The following is a 12,485-nucleotide window of genomic DNA, read 5'->3' on the forward strand; positions in this document are numbered from 1 at the left end:
ATTCTCTGCGGCGTGGCTGGCTGCACCCTTGGCCACGCCCACCTTCCATAATCTTCGGGAAGGATCTGGATCCCAACCACGTGACCACCCCTAGTCCCACTTGGGGCCCCTTTGTAGACTTAACTGGTCACGTGTCCTCACGGGTCAACCAGAGTGCCATGGTCTTTAGTAACCTCATCCTTCAGCCGGCACTCACACACCCTGTCCTGTCAGGTTGGCACTGCACGCCAAGCGTGGTGCCATCTTGCGCTATAAATCAGCGCTCACCGGGCCCCTCTAGGGCCGGTACTACGCCCACAACACCCTCGTGGTGTCCGCGATGTGGTGACATCGCACGTCGTGTCTCTCTAGGGCCGGCACTGTACGTTGACATCCCGCGATGTCACTACAATTGTAAAAAGAAAAGTGTTCACTTAAGAAGTTATGCATTCATGGTTACTGATAGGGAGTCAAAGCAATATTTGCCACATTTATTTGTTATAATACAATTAGTATAATTTCACTATGTATTTAATTTGAAACAAACTGCTGTCGTGAGTTTATACATTTCTATGATTTACATTTCATATTTTTTTCTCAAGAGTAATTTCAACCTTGGCACATTCAAATCAACTTGTGCGTTTTGAGGAAAGAAAGCATATGCAGTACACCAGGAATACATTTCAAAAGCAATTATATGTGGATATTTATACTTACATCAAATGAGGATTGCTTTCTTGGTAAAAATTTGCCCATCTGCTCCTCCACAGTTAAACTCTGTATTGCAGGCACTTGACACTCATGTGAGTGTCACACTTGTCTTCCTTAATAGGCTTGAGAGGGCCAATGTTTAGAGCATTGTGTATATTATTAGGTATGCCGTGTGAAAACTTGTAGAGAGGAATGACGTTAAAAGCAGCTTAAATGCTCATTAGATTTCCTCATCTTTATAGAGTAACACAGCTTGCCACCTTCTCGGCATTTGATATTCGCGAGATTGTAGCTGGCATAAGTGGCAGTGGCATAAAATATCCTCGTGAATTGCAAAGCTTAACATGAAATTACCCATGTGGTAAATCACAAAGGCAGCAGCACATCTTTGGCATGAAAATGTAAAGAAGTAGTGTGGGCTTTGTGCTCGGAATGGGAAGTGTATGCATGAGGAATTTTGCGAGTTTTATTAAAAATTCTCAGTAGGAAGGCACCGTGGAATACTACTTGCGACTACGAATACAGCTTTCTCGCGACGCTCCCCCACCCTACCCTCCCACTTTCCCATCCAAAGGCCCTCTCTTTGCTGTGCATAAAATCTGATCGTATTAATATTTATTGCTATTACAAGTGCACTGCCGTAATGCGTTTTCTTTTTTTGCAGGAGGAGCCCTTTGTGATGCTCGCTGAAAACGTGCTCGGCAAGCCCAAGAAGTTCCAGGGATTCTCGGTGGACGTGATGGACGCCCTCTCCAAGTCGCTTGGCTTCTCCTACGAGATCTTCATGCCAGCCGACCTCAGCTACGGCCTTCCCCAGGCTGACGGCACGTGGAGCGGCATGATTGGAGAGCTCCTCAACAAGGTGATAAAGTTGGTGATAAGCATATGTAATGACAGTCATCTGGTCATAATTTCAACTTGCAATGTGCCGCACAGTATTCGCTCACTCTCAAAGAGAACGACTCAGAGGGGTGAAGAATTACAGACAAGCAGAAAAGGCAGCCAGGCGGTGAGCCCATGCCAAATTCACCCCTAAGCTCTGTGGTCCTCTATATAGTAAGGTCAATTAATGGGTCTTTTCATGTTGGAGCAAACTAAAGCACCCAGAAAAAAACCATGCATGAAAAAAACCCATTTTTGATGTGTTTGGGGTTTTACTGGATGTCATTTGGTATGATGTCCGACGCTGCATTCACTGCACATGCTCGGAGCGACTTCAGGAAATTTACAATTAAACAAAAAAAATCAGTTGCTTAACAAACTCCCCGCACATGGAGCAATATGTTGAACATTATGCCGGAGAACACGCGATACAACCCGAGCTACAGCATAACTGCGAAAACCTACATAGTAAGAGATATTACGGTTTTTGAGTCACAAATCAACCTTCATGTAGAAATACATATTCCGTGCACACACACACACAAGTACAAAGCTCGATATGAGTGTCACAAACCACAAGGGCCTGTATGTACGTGTATAGTTTCAATGGCTAGCTCAAGCTGCTCTGTATTTTTCTTTAAAAATGAACGGTGCTGGATGGGCCACCCTGTAGTATGGCTGAGGTCATGTCCTAAAAAAAAGTCCTTATTATGTGACGGTCCTTTCAGCCACGGGTTACATTTCGTACAGCATTGTTCGGAATAATGAGGCAAATACAGATAAACCGATAACCCACAAATCAATGTGTGCAGAGAGGAAACTAAACCCAGACAGAAAGAGAATCCAACTTGTTATATCTTCCTGAGACTCGACAGGATTATGTCAATAGTGTAGCTGAAGCTTTTGGAGAGAGTTTCCCCTAATTTCCTATTGAGTAGTATGATCTACAAAAGTGATAACATTATAATGACTTTTTCCCTTTAAGTGGAGATATCCTTCTGAGGCAAAGTTGTAGCAGGAATTGGCCTATGGGGTATTTGCACGTCTGCAGTTTGTTGATAAGCAGTACAACTTTAGGGCTTATAAAGTGGATATGTTTGAAACTGTCTCAAGGTGAACATTTTAATTATGAAACATTTGGTGTAGTCCCATCTAAATGTAGCCGTGGTAGAATATTAAAAACATGACGATAATGTCCTGCTACACCAACGTGTTTGTTTTAGCTGTGGCGGCTTGGGGGAAGCCTTCATCAGACAGTGGATTGACGATGGCTGATGAGGGCGATGATGCATTTATTTCAACACGGTAGAATGTAAAATGCAGTATTTATGCCTTGTATTTGATAAATGTGAGATTCATATGCAATTCGGAATATCCTGCTGACTGAAACATGTTTTTAATTACCATTCATTTGATGTTAAAGTACTTCAATCAAATCAGGCAAATTTGTGGAAAATTAACTTCAAATTAATGACAAAACAACTCTTAACATATGAATGGTTTTAAATTTACCACTCTTAATATAAATGCAACTTTCCGTATAAAGGCAGCATATATATTTGTTTTTATCTTCTAAATGCCATATGGAGAGCTTGAGACACATTTCCACATCGGTATGTTTAATACAACTTGGGTTTTTAAAGAGTCTTAATGTGGTCACTTTTCAAAGCCCTGCACAATTCGTAAGAGGTGCACATCATGAGCAGGTGAAGAGGAGGGGTTTTTAAGCCTATAATGATCCACACCTCCAATTCAATGAATTGTCACAATTCAGAGTTTCGATTTCATTTAAGAATAATATATATTTTTTGCATTTTTACGAATGAAGTACCATCGGTGGCTGCGAGGTTTAAATTTACCAATTGCGTAAGAATCGGATGCGGATTGATTGTAATATATGAATCGTTGCGTTGTTGCGAGCATCTATTTATTTATTTATTTTGGGTGCCAAAGGAAAGTCGATCACTGCATGACAAAGGACATAAAATTTAAAATTGCAGCTTTCTCAGTGGCTCAATGAGTGGCTCGCAATCGGAAAGTTGCGACTTAAGCTCCTGATTGGGGTGCTGACTTAGCCCATCATCCCTCCGGGGTAAATGAAATGACTACCACTTTGCGGGGAAGTCAACAGAGGTTGTCCTATAGAGAGACTCACACCCCACCCAAAGGGATGTGGAATTTCCACCACCAGTGGCTCAGGGCTTTAAACAGGAGATGAACACCAATGCCTCAGTGCTCACTGGAGCAGGACATGATTGACTTATTTTACTTTGACATATTGGAGGGACAGCGTAGTACTCATTGGCAGAATACGGAAAGTCTCAAGCATGGACTTAATTTAAACAGGCGCACTGTTAATGGCCAGGGAATTGGGATTCCAGAATACGGGGATAGCAGCAAAAATGAGAACTCTCCTATTGAGTGGAAGTTGACTGGAGGGGTTGGTTTTTTGCAGTGGTGAGCATGCGAATAGGGAGTAGATAGACACAAGATGTAGGAGATAACATCGGGGTGATGTGTGAGTGCAGTTTCTTTGTGTGTGTGTATATAACAAAAACATTCTACCTGACACAGCTGGGGGTGGGGGGCTGTAGGATGTGTTTCAAAGCATGTGCTGTCTCGGGAGGTAGGGTCATGTATAAACATGTATAAACATGTATAAACACGTGTCAGCCCGATTTACTCTGCCTCCCGTGGTACAGCCATTTTGTCACTTGCTTCAGTGAACTGCAACCTGCCTAGTTTGCTGACTCACTTCCATAACTTATATTTTTTTGCTCATTCTGAATATCAAAATGATTAGAAACGTAGGCTTACTTATAACTGCATGAGATGCTTTTTATAAATTAAAAGTGTTTTATTTTCTAAAGGAGACCCGGTATAATAATTCTATTTGCAGAAGTCAGAGGTTATATCATATGAAAAAAAGGAAAACATTTCAAAAGAACTTGCAAGATTTATACCAAGTGACGTCTCCCATCTACTTACGTACGGCCAGATAAATATCAACTTTTAAGTATCTGTCCAGTTTAGTTAGCAAGTAGATGGCTTCACTCGGTGAGTGGCAAATTGCTTCATTGCCTCTGGAGTTTACAGTGGTTCACTGTGTGGTCAATGACCTGGTCAGTGTTTCTGCAATCAAATGTCGTAATTCGTTTGAAATTTGTCTTTGAAGGTAGTGGGTGGATGTGTCATGAGATGTGCATATTTTATGAGACGTGGACTATTTCTTTCAAGGTGGATTAAAAACGTTTTTAAATCCTTTATATTAAGTTCGCGTGCTTGCTTGCTTGCGTGCTTGCTTGCTTGCGTGCTTGCTTGCTTACGACCGTGCAAATGTTTCGGTCGTTTTTTAACCCACTTCCCGTGATCCAATCGAGCTGACATTTTCCACACAGACTCGTTGTGCGAGACAATTAATGTTCGTGAAAAAAAATTCCCAAAATTTTACACTTTTTAGGCAAAAAAAATGTATTTTACATATATTCAAATATAACTCATTCAGTGTAAGAGCCCAGAGCGTAACCCCTCCAAAGGCCGTGGCGGAGTAGCGCAGTTGGTAGCGCCCTCGCTTCCCATGCCAAAGGTCGCGGGATCGATCCCCGCGTCCTCCACAGGCGAATATATTTTTAAATCCTTTATATTAAGTTCGCTGCCACGCATATAAAGGATTTATAGTGAAAAACTTTGTTTTTACGGGTTATACTTATTCATAATCAACCAAGACAATAATTCTCTGATGTTTTCAGATTGTTCCGTATCTTCTTCCGCACGATGTCTGACGTTTCACTCCATGTGCTGGGTACTTCGTCAAGAGCTGAATTCAGATCCTGGACCATGTAATTCAGCTTTTAGCATGGAGAGAAACATGGGACATCATGCTGAAGAAAGCACGGTCTAATCCGAAATGCTTCAATGAACAATACAGCAACAATAGCAACAGCCACCATTCATCATGTAGTGATGGAGATATCACCACAGCGCTTCTGGCAGACTAGGTGCACTTTTAGGCAACTATGAAGTGTCAAAGGCTTGCTGAGGAGGCCACAGGACAGACCCAAGTGTTATGGGTTAACTGACTGAGATGATTGACAGATGCACCATACAACACAACCGATAAAACATACGCCATGGTATAGCCAAAACAACAAGCCAAAAAAAACGTACGTGCCTTTCATTATTATCCACCAATATGTCCACTCGTTTGACCACATCCAACTTCTCGGCATGCTTGCCACCCTGTGACGCCACCATTGTGGGGTCTGCCGGTGACGCGTGCAGAGGGCGGACGTGGCGATCTCGGCGCTCACCATCACTCCGGAGCGCGAGAGCGTCGTGGACTTCACCAAGCGCTACATGGACTACTCGGTGGGGGTGGCGGCGAGGCGCCCGACCGACTCGGCGGGGCTCTTCGCGCTGCTCAGCCCACTGGAGCCGGCCACATGGGCATGCCTGGGCCTTGCCGTGGGGCTCGTGGGCCTCCTCGTCTACCTGTTGAACCGCGTGACCCCGCGCCGCGAGCCGCGCCACAGCCCCTCGCTCCCCGCCTCGCTCTGGCTCGTCTATGGCTCCTTCATGCAGCAGGGTGAGCACGCGCGTCCCTTGTGGTGGCGGTGGGTGGTGTGGGTGGTGTCGGGGTTCATGGCCATCGGCTTTGGCAACGAAATGCCAAGCGGCCATCACGGTTGCTGAGCACAGGCCTCGTGGCCCAAATTGTCAAAGAAAAAAAGCAACAGCAGCACTATAGAAGATGTAATAGATCTTGAATTAAAGCTTTCCTGACTGCAGGAATTCATACTCTTTGGGTCTTTTGGTAAAGTCAGGTAGATAGAACAATTATATAAAATCACGACTTTTCAATCGCAACACGAGCAATCGTCTTCAGGTGAACAAATACAGCAGGCGAACTACTGAGGTAGGAGAAATATAGCGAGAGAATAACTGCAGCCATAGGCTATAAAGGTTTGAGATGGGTACAACCCAAGGGTAAGTGGGCGGGGCTAGAGATGGAATTTACAAGTAAATGTAAGATCGCAGAGCTAGGTATACCTCGGCCATTGTATTGCTAGAGATTAGCATGTCAATCTGTTAATGTAACCCCATGACTACGGTGCTGAAGAACCCATTGTATTGCTAGAAATTAGAGATTTGCATGTCAATGTGAGATGGCTCCCGCAGCAGCGGCTGTGTTAATGAGACACATTCAGCCTATTAAACAACAATAGCCACCACCACGTCGAGGAAAAGGGAAGCAGCGGCTATGTTAGTGAGACATTTAGCCTGTTAATGTAAAGACATATAACAAGGTAATGTAACTCAGAGAGTCGGAAATAACTGTTAACATCGGCAGGTAGGATGGAAGCATCACAGCCAGTTATGACTTTACCTGGTTAATAACATCCTTCCAATTATTTCTCAGTTTGTACCCATCTTCTCGGTTGAAATTGTGTCTGCGTCTGAAATTGTGTCTGGGACACTCTGTCTACAGGAAAGCCACCCACACGGATGCCTATCCAGCCCAGAAGAATTCCCTCATCAAAACTCTACACCACACGGCTCATTGCATTTCCGTTTTTGTGTGTAAAAAAAACATTACATTCATCAGGAGATATGTTCTGTAATTTATCAGCAACGTATATGTGAAACAATGAATAATGCAGCAACTTATACCGGTGGATTCCTGTACGTGCATGCACACGTGCACACACGAGCTTCGGAACATAAATTATATATTTGGAAGAACGTAATCAACCAGGTGGGGTGGTGACTGTTTTGTTGGCCTGCTCTCTGTGTTGTATTGCATTATATTTCCAAGTTTACTATGTTTGTTTTCTCATTCATTTGTACCTGATGATGGTTGCTTGTGTTGCAATCGAAACGTCGTATTCTGTTATTATTTAATTTAATTTTTTTCTACGTGACTTTACCGCAAGAACCAAAGAGTAATAAATTATATCCAAGCGTGTGCTCAACAAAAACTCGAATATCCTGCTCCTTTTTAACATACTGTGTACATATTAAAACAAATAAATGCAAATGTAACAGAAAATTAAATCACTAAAGTTTTATTTTCTTCAAAAAGAATCCTCAACTTGCCATATTTTACTGCTGCATCCTCCAGTTGAAGGAGCTTATGAATGTTTTAAAAGGGATTGCAGTGAATTTGCTACTTTTGAAATCACAAATGCAATTCACTGAAACAGCAACGTTCACTCGAGACTATGGAGGGGGCTTAAGGGATTTACTATTTTTCATATTAAAGTAAAATACCGCGCACATAACCCAGTCTTCCAGCAAGGTTGAAACAAATTACTTTATTTTGTGTTGGAAGGAAGAAATATCTCACATGCATCACTCGCCTGCCAAAGTCGAAAGCTTCGTTCTCACATCCAAACACTTTATTAAGGATTATGCCATAAAATCACCCATCAGTAACTTGTGACCTATGCCTACAGAAGGGCAAATCCACTTTGTGCTGTTTTCAGGGAAACTCCCTCCTCATCCGTACGTGATTCTCCGCGCCAGATCCGCTGCAGCAAAACCGCATTACGTTTTCATTTGGGTTTCACGAAATATTGTTTTTTTTCTTTGGCAGTATAACCAAGATGACTCATCTGCCAAAAAGTAACATGCACACAGGAGAAATGCTCTCTACCTTTTCTGCTCCGTGCTTTTGGAGACGCATTTCGATAGCGCCAGACTAATTTTTTTTGCTATATATGCGTGTATAAAAGCCGCTATGAGTTTATTTTAAGCAGTTTTTTGTTATTATGTATGTATGGACTCAGGTGCTTACACAGTATAACATATTCATGGGCATCCTGGGGTTTATGTAACTCCTTTCATTAAAATTATCTAATTCCAGCTCGACTCTACCCACAGCTATGAATATTATGTAGAATCGTCGGATTATTTTTCCTCAGAAATCTTCAAACATAGACTTATTTATCTTTAATTCCAGCTAAATGGGCTGCTTTTGTTTTACCATGCACGTACAATATTACTCATAATAAACACGATGTTTATAATTTGACAAGGGACCACAGGAAGATGTGATAGGTCATTAAATGAGACAATGAAAGTATGTGTTCTGTAACCATCAGTTGCAGCCAGTATTTAAATCACAACTATTTGTGTTTACCAGCAGTTTCTATTTGTATTGTGTCCGTGTAGTACATGGAGGGGCCAAATTAGAAATTGTATGTACATGATCCCCTGAACCAGATGGAACTACTACAACAGGCAACGACGGGAGGAGGCCTTCATCCAGCAGTGGCTAGATCACGGCTCATGCTGATGATAATTATTTATAACAGTTTATATATGTGCAATTAGAAACCAGTTGTGACATTTCAAACATCGAAGTGCTGTGACAAAAACACAAAGCTACCTGCCAGGGTTGCACGTTGGCTATGACATTTCAGTTAACGATTAGAAAACTCAGAAGATCGATTTATTTGAGATAAATACGTGAATGTGTACTTTGTTTACGACTGAACCAGTTTGTGGTTGCAGCATTACATGGCGTGGAGAGAGAGTGGCCACATCACCTCAGTGCCAAACCTAGACTGCCATTGCAAAACGTTGATGTTTTTTTGTTTAATTTATAAATCTATTTTTTTATTTAGGGCTCAAATGTCACATAACGTGCTGAATAGGTATTTAATTTGTTAATGTGTCTTAGAGAGATAAAAAAAAAGTTCGATGGATGCATATTGTAATAAAGCAAAGTGGAAATAATGCATCAGGTAAAAGGGGTGATTACAAGACCAAAAGGTCACAAGGTAGAACACCCGTCGATAAACATTCACTTTTGTGTGAAGTTTTCTCAGAAATTAATTTAATAGAAGATTGTACTTTTAATTATGGTCAGCATGATTGCTTCGTTATTGTTATATGTGATTTCTAATGACCCCACTCTGGCGACCTGAAAACACCTCGCGCTAATATGCATGGTCATTACAATGAGCCATGCTTATTTGTAATTAAACTTTGTAGAAATTACATTACGTTAGGTGTTTATGTTTTATGTGCTTTTATTTATTTCCAGAATGCAATTACAATAATGATAATTACGTGTACAATGTGAATGTGGTGTATATTATTCTTGCCATTGCGCTGTGTAGCTCTCCGATGTGTTTTTAAATCCTTTATATTAAGTTCGCGTGCTTGCTTGCGTGCTTGCTTGCTTTGGACCGTGCAAATCTTTCGGTCGTTTTTTAACCCACTTCCCGTGATCCAATCGAGCTGACATTTTTCACACAGACTCGTTGTGCCAGACAATTATTGTTCGTGAAAAAAAATTCCCTAAATTTTACACTTTTTAGGCAAATTTTTTTTATTTTACATATATTCAAATAGAACGCATTCATGGCTTTGGCTGAACGTCAGAGTGTAAGAGCCCAGAGCGTAACCCCTCCACAGGCCGTGGCGGAGTAGCGCAGTTGGTAGCGCCCTCGCTTCCCATGCCAAAGGTCGCGGGATCGATCCCCGCGTCCTCCACAGGCGAATATATTTTTAAATCCTTTATATTAAGTTCGCTGCCACGCATATAAAGGATTTATAGTGAAAAACTTTGTTTTTACGGGTTATACTTATTAGGGTTGTGCCTTTTGCTGTTTGACATGATGTTCAACGCTATATAATCGAGGATGAAAATGGAGCTGCTCAATCAGTTCCTAAATAAGCTTCCAGCACGCAGACATCGTTCTGGGGAGCACATGGCACACTTGAAGACACTAACTAAACTAAGCAATTATTTTATTTCCCAGGTAAGGCCCACGGAGCTATAGAGCTCTTTTTCAAAAGCGACCTGGCCACAAATTATATAATTTGGAAATGTGTAGCAGCCAACAAATACTCAAAACGCATGCTTCTAACTGTGGAGGGAAAACCCGGTCGACCCGGAGAAAAATCCACGCGAAACATACAGACTCCAAAACAAACGGGCATCAGGGTCGGGATCGAACCCACGAGCTCCTGCATACCAGGCAAAGTAGTTAACATCTCCTAGCCACCGGGGCGGCCCCACAACGCGGAGCTACACGCGATGGTTTGTTGCGTTGGTCTCTCATATCTGTGCGCTTTGTGTTCTCGGCATTGCAGGTCCAGAACTATCGAGCAGCTCCCTGTCTGCCCGCCTGGTAATGGGCGTCTGGTGGCTCTTTGCGTTCATCGTCGTGTCCTCCTACACAGCAAGCCTCACTGCGCTGCTCACTATCAACCGGATGGACCCTCCCATCAGGCAAGGAGATTGCTGTGTAGCGCCCATACACAGATGTGCACGGCACGGAGGGTGGGTATCCAGCACCACATGGAGCCAGTGGGAACGTAATGTGAAAATTGCCCCTGCAGTTCCAGTTTTGATAACAGGTGAAGTGCTTTGTTGGCTTTATCCTGGAAGGTGCTTTATAAATGTAACGCTGTTGTTGTCGTAGGGGTTTATGAGTACCTATGACATACAGCATGATTGAACATGATATTCAAATTACTTGAGTTAGAAAGCAAATATGTATTTATATAAATAGTTAAAAAATCATAATTATCAGCAGTGAACACAATGGGCTGCACATAAAACACACGGCTTCAAGAGATGGTGATGCTTTTGGAAGGCCTGAATCAAGCAGTGGATTGATCATAGCTGCTGCTGATGATGATGACGACATTATTGCACCACCACTATTACTACAACAATATTTTAATTGTGTATCTACCTGTGCGCAAGCCCTCCTGCTATAGCCAGTATCTTAGAGCCAGCGTCTTGCCCTTTGGCGACAGCATATGAGGAATTTGTTCATGGTGCACACGCTGAAAATAAACTGCTGCTACACTTGGAAAATTGGAAAATGGCTTTAAGGCCTTTTGAATTGTCAAACTACATCCTCCAACCGTAACTACTTTGCTGTTGATCAAAAGAAGCAAAATGTCCTGTTAGCGACTGATAGCCGTAACCACATGAGGCCGCCAATTGTTCTACCACCAAGGAAGTAATCCCATCTGCCATGTATGCATTATGCCCCCCATTCAAATCGGTTGTTTCTGTTGGCGTTCGAGTTTATTCCTAACAAGGTGTGACTGTAGGGACCACCTGCTGGGCCGGTTTTAACGGTGAAAGCAACTTGTCATCTCCCGTGTCGTGCCATCACACACCCTTGCGTGGAGAAAAAGTGCGCATCGGTAACCAAAGCGGAATGTTGAGGCACGAGCAAAACATTTACTGCAACGTTGGCACACGCACGGGGATGGGGTGGATTAGCTCCATTGCTGACAGCGTGCCCTCACTCAATTTTGCATGACTAATCCCGTACCTCAATCCCAGGCCTGTAAGATCGGTGCTGTCAGCAAAATCCACAGCGGCTCCACAGCGTCCATATTGCCCCGTACCCCGCGAGCGCAAAAACCCGCCCTGCCTCGGCCCGCTGTCAAGTTTCAGCGTCCATGCAGGGATTGCATACATGCTACAATGTGGAAATTCTCTGGAACTTCCAATTATAATAAATCCAGTGCTTGGTGGCAGGGGCTGCCTTCAGACAGGGAGATAACTTGTAGTGTTTTTTAGTAATTTTTGCCCCCACTCTACATTGTATGTTGTGTTTATTGACAACTTTTTATTTTGGAGGGGGCTGCATGTATGTATGTTGAACTTATTTCGCACCGTACGTAGCCAACTGTGCTAATAGAAGGTGCGGGGGAAGAACAACAAACTAAACAGGAAAAAAAACATAAAATCAGTTTTCAATTATTCGTAAGTGGAGGCATCTTGTGGTCTTATTTATTCTGTTACTTATATTCTTCACAATCGTGATTGTGCGTACACGAGTTTAGGGGGGCGTCTTAGCCTTCAGTCGGGGGGGGGGGGCGGTGAGGTTGGGGGGAAGGAAGGAAGGGGTTGGTTGATAGCTATTGGTGGGGGG

The 12,485-nt window shown here is 42.8% G+C and overlaps 1 protein-coding gene across 6 annotated transcripts in view; it reads left to right on the forward strand.

The window, feature by feature from the left end:
* Positions 1-12,485, forward strand: part of LOC144934246 (glutamate receptor ionotropic, delta-2-like) — a 215,177-nt gene that overhangs the window by 174,026 nt on the left and 28,666 nt on the right. For all 6 annotated transcript variants that reach the window (XM_078859888.1, XM_078859890.1, XM_078859892.1 and 3 more), the window contains 3 exons: positions 1,355-1,552; positions 5,854-6,157; positions 10,678-10,816. In XM_078859888.1, the coding sequence (XP_078716014.1) occupies positions 1,355-1,552; positions 5,854-6,157; positions 10,678-10,816 (641 nt within the window). The remainder of the gene's footprint in view (positions 1-1,354; positions 1,553-5,853; positions 6,158-10,677; positions 10,817-12,485) is intronic.

Source organism: Lampetra fluviatilis, chromosome 9 (assembly GCF_964198595.1).
Source record: "Lampetra fluviatilis chromosome 9, kcLamFluv1.1, whole genome shotgun sequence".
NCBI lineage: Eukaryota > Metazoa > Chordata > Hyperoartia > Petromyzontiformes > Petromyzontidae > Lampetra > Lampetra fluviatilis.